This window comes from Osmia bicornis, unplaced genomic scaffold (genome assembly GCF_907164935.1).
Source record: "Osmia bicornis bicornis unplaced genomic scaffold, iOsmBic2.1, whole genome shotgun sequence".
NCBI lineage: Eukaryota > Metazoa > Arthropoda > Insecta > Hymenoptera > Megachilidae > Osmia > Osmia bicornis.
In genome coordinates this window covers 52448-58156 of record NW_025791326.1, presented here as the reverse complement: position 1 = coordinate 58156, position 5709 = coordinate 52448, and the positions used below count along the sequence as shown (strand labels likewise).

Sequence of the window (5709 nt, the reverse complement as noted above, 5' to 3'; positions counted from 1 at the left end):
AAGAAAATAAATAGGCGAGCGTAATGTAATACTAATAATTGAAACCATTCATTGAAACTATTAAGTTACTTAGATTTACTTGCAGGAACATTTACGCGACCACAACCTCAATGTGGTTGGCAAGCGAACATGATGGAGTACAATCAATGATCAAATGAAGGCAATAAAAAACGATTAGAAATTATTGCGAGCAAATCATCAATAAAGATAAGTAGCAACATATACCTCATAATGAGAATAATAGGAAGAGACAGAACTGTTAACATCAGGAATTAACCATAGTATTAAATGTAAAATGTAACATAATCCTAGTATATTTGTAGGAAGCCCTAACTCCAGCCAATGGAAGTGGAGGTAGAGTGTAATTAACGGATAACAGGAGAAGAGAATACCCATCTGATATAATATGGGGAGCACATGATACCTAAATCGGCATAAACCATAAGGCAGATCAAACAATTCAAATAGTTATAAAATGAGTAGATTAGATTGTTACTGGATTATAATACCGCTCCGATAAGTATGGTATTAATATTAATACTGATACTGGTAAGTCGATGCAATACAGCGCGTGGTGAAAACTAATCAATAATAAACCCCACATACAACCATATTACTACTAAATCATAATATAAACGTACAAGAAAACTAAACTACACTACAATAGATCAAAATTACTATGAACATATGTGTATATATAATATGTAACGAAAACACTCCAAATATAATCAATTTAATAAGTATACCGATGTAGACAATTAATTAAACTCCTCATACCATAGTCAGTTTAAATGATGCAGTTCCATTAAACCCCCTTTAATACCAATTAATAGAAAAGGCATATAGGTGCTAAACCAAGCCAGACACTCCTATAAAAAAGTCATATGAGATCCACGGTCAAGAAATTCAAAGAATTTAAGGAACCATAACGCATATATGTATGTATAGAAAACCATAAAGACATTGTATCATGCAGGACGGACTACCGCAGCGTATACCTCCCTGAGCACCAGCCGTATTAACCAATACTGAACTAACACTTTCCAAATCAGAATCAAAATCAGAATCAGAATTGTAATTAAGAAAGGGTAATTAATGTACAAAAGATTGCATAAAGTACCGTAAGTATTCAAAATACACAGATTCACAACTGTCACAGCTGCACTAGAATTGAATTAAACATAGTATGCAAAACAATATCCTGAGGGGGGGTACGAAGAGCTACAAAAGAGCAGTGAATAATATTATAGGAACATGGAACGTAAAACGTAACACTCAATTGAAGAAGAAGTCACTGAAACATGTCAAGTGACCAAGAATAAAAATGAGAAAAGAAGAAGGATAGTGAATAGTGAACGGCGAACAATAAACCAATAAACCAATAAACCAATGTCGTTACACGTCATTCATATCTAAATTACTAAAGGATATATGATACATCTTATAGTCTACAATTAATTGACAATGCCTGGGAGCCCAAACAACCCCCGAAAGCTTAGAAACAATGCATGATACTACAAGAGGAACTAAGGAGCTAAGAACTAAGAAACAAGAAACCAGAATCAGAATCAAACCCACCCTTAAAATATGCAAAGGGATTACAAACGCAATATACGCATATGATATAAACTCATTAATCCATTCAATCCAGATAGACTCTTCTAAATTCCATAGTTGAAGGTTCGGCTCACATCATTTATGACACTCGGCCAGCCGTTTTTAGAGTTTAGGGACATGGAAAACGCAGGTAAATGAAGAAGTACAATTTCGAAGGATAGTGGACATCCGGGTCTAATATCGTCGAGTTTTTAGTACATTTCAAAAGGTTAACAAATAGCCGCGTCATAAATGATGGAGTTTTCGCCAGGGCAGACGTGGTTGGTTTTCTCTCGATCCGCGTGAACCGTTAGGGTCACAGGTACCAGCAAGCGACCTTGGGGAATTCCAGAAACGTCACCCGGGCCCGCTCACATAAAATCACCCCTTGTTCCCACCCTCAACGTGTTCAAGAAGTGGGAACAGTCACAGCGTTGTGGGAGCAAAAATGGCCTAGACCAGGCAGATTGTTTTTGGACACGGTGCGAGATTGACGAGTCTCTTTCTGGGAAGCACACTTAGCTTCAAGTCAAAATAACATATCGGGAAGCACATGTCGCTTCATGACCAGGCAGGAGGTTATAAGAGCTTCAATTTGTTAGTAAATAAATTATTGTTTTGCTAAAGGGTGTTGTTTTATCACGGACCCAAAGCCGTCTATTTCTTTGGGTGGTCCTTCGAGAACTACACACGTCAAGACCATATTCGGGGCACTTACAAGTGCTATACGCAGAAGTGTGAGCAGACACAAAGGGTGTGTCAAGCATCACTCTAAACATTGGTCCTTCGAGCCGGATACCGGTAACACTTTATCAGGATTAAGTGATTAGTGGAAAAGTGCAGTGAAGGGTAATCCATTGTTGTTTGGATCTCTTCTGCCACAAGACCAGTTACGTGAGATTGGTGCAGCACGCAGTAGCTACAGATCCAAAACGTTTGAAGTTACGGAGAGAGCTGGAGATACTAGTCCAAGGGGGAGCGGAGAGGCGACAATCGGAACTGCATCCAGCATCCGCAGCCAGCAGCCGCATCATCCAGCAGCCGCAGCATCTAGCAGCCGCGACATCCAGCAGCTCCAGCGTCCGACGGCCAAGCATACAAGTGTTGGCTATCACACCCTGGTCAACGTAAGTCCTTTCCAATAAGATACCCTCTGACTTGCACATTTGATTAAAATTCCAAAATGGAAGCGCAACTGAAACCACTTGTAGCTGAGCGTGGCATAATCAAGGCGTCATTAACCCGCTTCAAACGATTTTGTAAAGAATCCGCGACCAATTCGTCATTAGCTTCATGTCGGAAGCGTTTAGAATCGAGGACCGAATTATTAAAAGAATTCAACGCGGTTCAGAAGAAAATCGAATTACTTGTAATTGACACCGAGTTGGAAGCGGCGCACGAAGGAGAGCGCGAATCATTTGAAAATATATATTTCGATGTAATTGGAGAACTGGAGGAATATATTAAAGGGGTAGAGACTCCTCGTGGTGAAGCTTCGCGATCTCCAGTGAGCCCTGCTCCCAGCTCGGTGACGGATAATGCGCAGGGTTCCATTCGACTACCTGTCATTAATCTGCCAACCTTCGATGGCAAATTTAGCGAGTGGCTAGAATTTAGGGATACATTCGATTCGTTGGTACATCAGAACAACGCGTTGTCTGATGTACAAAAATACCACTACCTGAAATCGGCAGTAAAGGGTTCCGCTGCAAGGGCAGTAAAGGCTTTAAATATTTCAGAGGGAAATTACAAATTAGCGTGGGAAACTTTGAAGAATCGGTATCAAAACCCATTAGCGTTACGTAAACATCATATGGATGCGTTTTTGGACCTACCTTCGATCCAAAAACGATCCAAGACTGAGTTGCAAAATTTCATTGACGATGCGTCCAATAATTTGTCTACTTTGAAGACACTAGGGGAACCAGTCGAAACGTGGGATTTTATAATAGTTTCCCTGCTTGTTCGGAAATTGGATGTTGTGACGTCCAGAGAATGGAGGGACCGGTTGGCCATATCCATTGAACGACTTACGTTTAAGCATTTTGTAGAATTCATTGAAGAGAGGTCAAAAACTCTCGAAGTAAGTGAAATGCAGGGAACAATGGAAGGTAACGACTGTCGAGTGAAGGCAGGTATTCGTGGAGCGGTTCGCTCAACTACGCACGTAATCAGCACATCGATGCAATGCCCAGCATGTCAAGACAGTCATCCATTGTATACTTGTAAACCTTTCAAGGAATTAGATCATAAACAAAAACGGCTAATCATACAGAAAACGGGTCGGTGTTATAATTGTTTGGCTACCGGGCATAGAGTTCAAAATTGCACTAGGAAGCGATGCCAGATTTGCGATAAGTTACATCACACATTGCTGCATATTGCGGGTCCGTCGGCAGAAGCATCATCGGCTAAGGGGGTCGAAACTCCGGACTCCAGTAATGCATTGATGGTATCAGGGTGTGGACCTTTATCCGCCGCGAACGTGGCTAATAGGTCCGCGGAATACACTGTACTATCCACAGCCGTAGTGTACGTAGAAGACAACCAAGGGATAAAACGCGAGTGTCGTGTTCTGTTAGATTCGGGATCGCAGGTACATCTAATTTCGAGAGAATATTGCCAGGAGGTTGGTGCACGGGAAACGCCGATAGAAACAAGGGTTTCAGGTTTAGGGAAGGCAATAAATTCTATTAAGGGCCGAGTAGGATTGAGAATCTTTTCAAGGGTGAATAATTTTCAAGCAAGGATTGAATGTTTGTCAATCGAGACCATCACATCCGATCAGCCAAACATTCCGTTAGATCAATCGCGAATTCCTATGCCACCTAATGGCGCACTGGCAGATCCAGCCTTTGCAGATTGTCGGAAAATAGATTTACTCATAGGCGCGGGTCTATTTTGGAGATTATTGTGCATAGGTCAACAACAAGCAGGTAGGGAGTTGGTGTGGCAGAAGACCCAACTTGGGTGGGTGCTCGGAGGTAAATTAACCTGGCCACAAGGTCATCAGGAAACAGTCAGTAATTGTTGCGTGGTGACTAACTCACAATTACACAATCAATTAGAGCGGTTCTGGAGAATAGAAGAAGTCAGCGACATTCAGAATGTAGGCTCAGACGCGTGCGAGCATTATTTTCAGACTACAACGACGCGTCACACGGATGATCGATATATAGTCAGAATTCCGTTTAAGGAAAATATCATACAGCTAGGGTATTCGAGGGATCAGGCTGAGCGTAGATTGCGGTCATTAGAAAGGAAGCTTGGGAAACAGCCTGACTTGCGGGCACAGTACATCGAGATTGTACGAATTTCGCACTTCAAACTTACGACCACCTCAGTCGATAACTCGGGTCGATAATCCCGTAAGTAAATGTAATCGCTGTTGCGCTGTTTAACCACCGATCCGAGCGCTCACCAATATTAAAAGTCAAAAATTCGAACCGTTTCGGCATTAGAAGCGAAAGCAATTCAGAGAGCGATTACTAAGCGACAACAGCGACCAAGAACTTTTCTTTACTCGATTTTCGAGCATTTTTAAATTCACTTCAGTGCCTTGCACCGCGAATTCAGTGAATCGTGTAATTCCCAATTAACACACAAGTGTGATTTTTGTAGTGTTTAATTTCGACTCATTGTGTACAAAATACAATTGATACACAATTAGTGACCACAAGCTGTGTCGTTATTCTTCTCCTCGACGCCTACGTCTTTGAAAAGACGGAATCCACGCCATTCCAAAAAATCCAACACTCGCCGAGAACAAATTTGGTCCTTCGAGCCGGATTGGGATCGAGGATAAATCGGTAATCGTCAACCTGTAATCGACATTTAACTCGTTAACGGCCATGAGTAACCTTGAAGAATTGCTGTACAAGCAAACTCAAACGTTACGATCTATTGATCGTGCGCTTATCAATTTTAAAAAGCTCGGTCAAACAAAAATGACCGCAGCGACCACTCAAAACCGTATGACGATGTTAAAAGAAGCATACATCCAAAGCCAAGATCTGGATGCGAGGATAGCAGCATGCACCGACAAAGCGACGAAGTCCAGCCTCCCGTACTTCGTCGACAACCTGTTCATCGAATCCGAAGAACGTTACCAAG

General features: G+C 41.7%; 1 protein-coding gene across 1 annotated transcript; it reads left to right on the top strand.

Moving 5' to 3' along the window:
• Positions 1-2779: 2779 nt before the first annotated feature.
• LOC123989029 lies at positions 2780-4960 on the top strand. The gene has a single exon (XM_046289746.1). It carries the CDS (start codon positions 2780-2782, stop codon positions 4958-4960), a length of 2181 nt encoding a protein of 726 aa, XP_046145702.1.
• Positions 4961-5709: the final 749 nt, after the last annotated feature.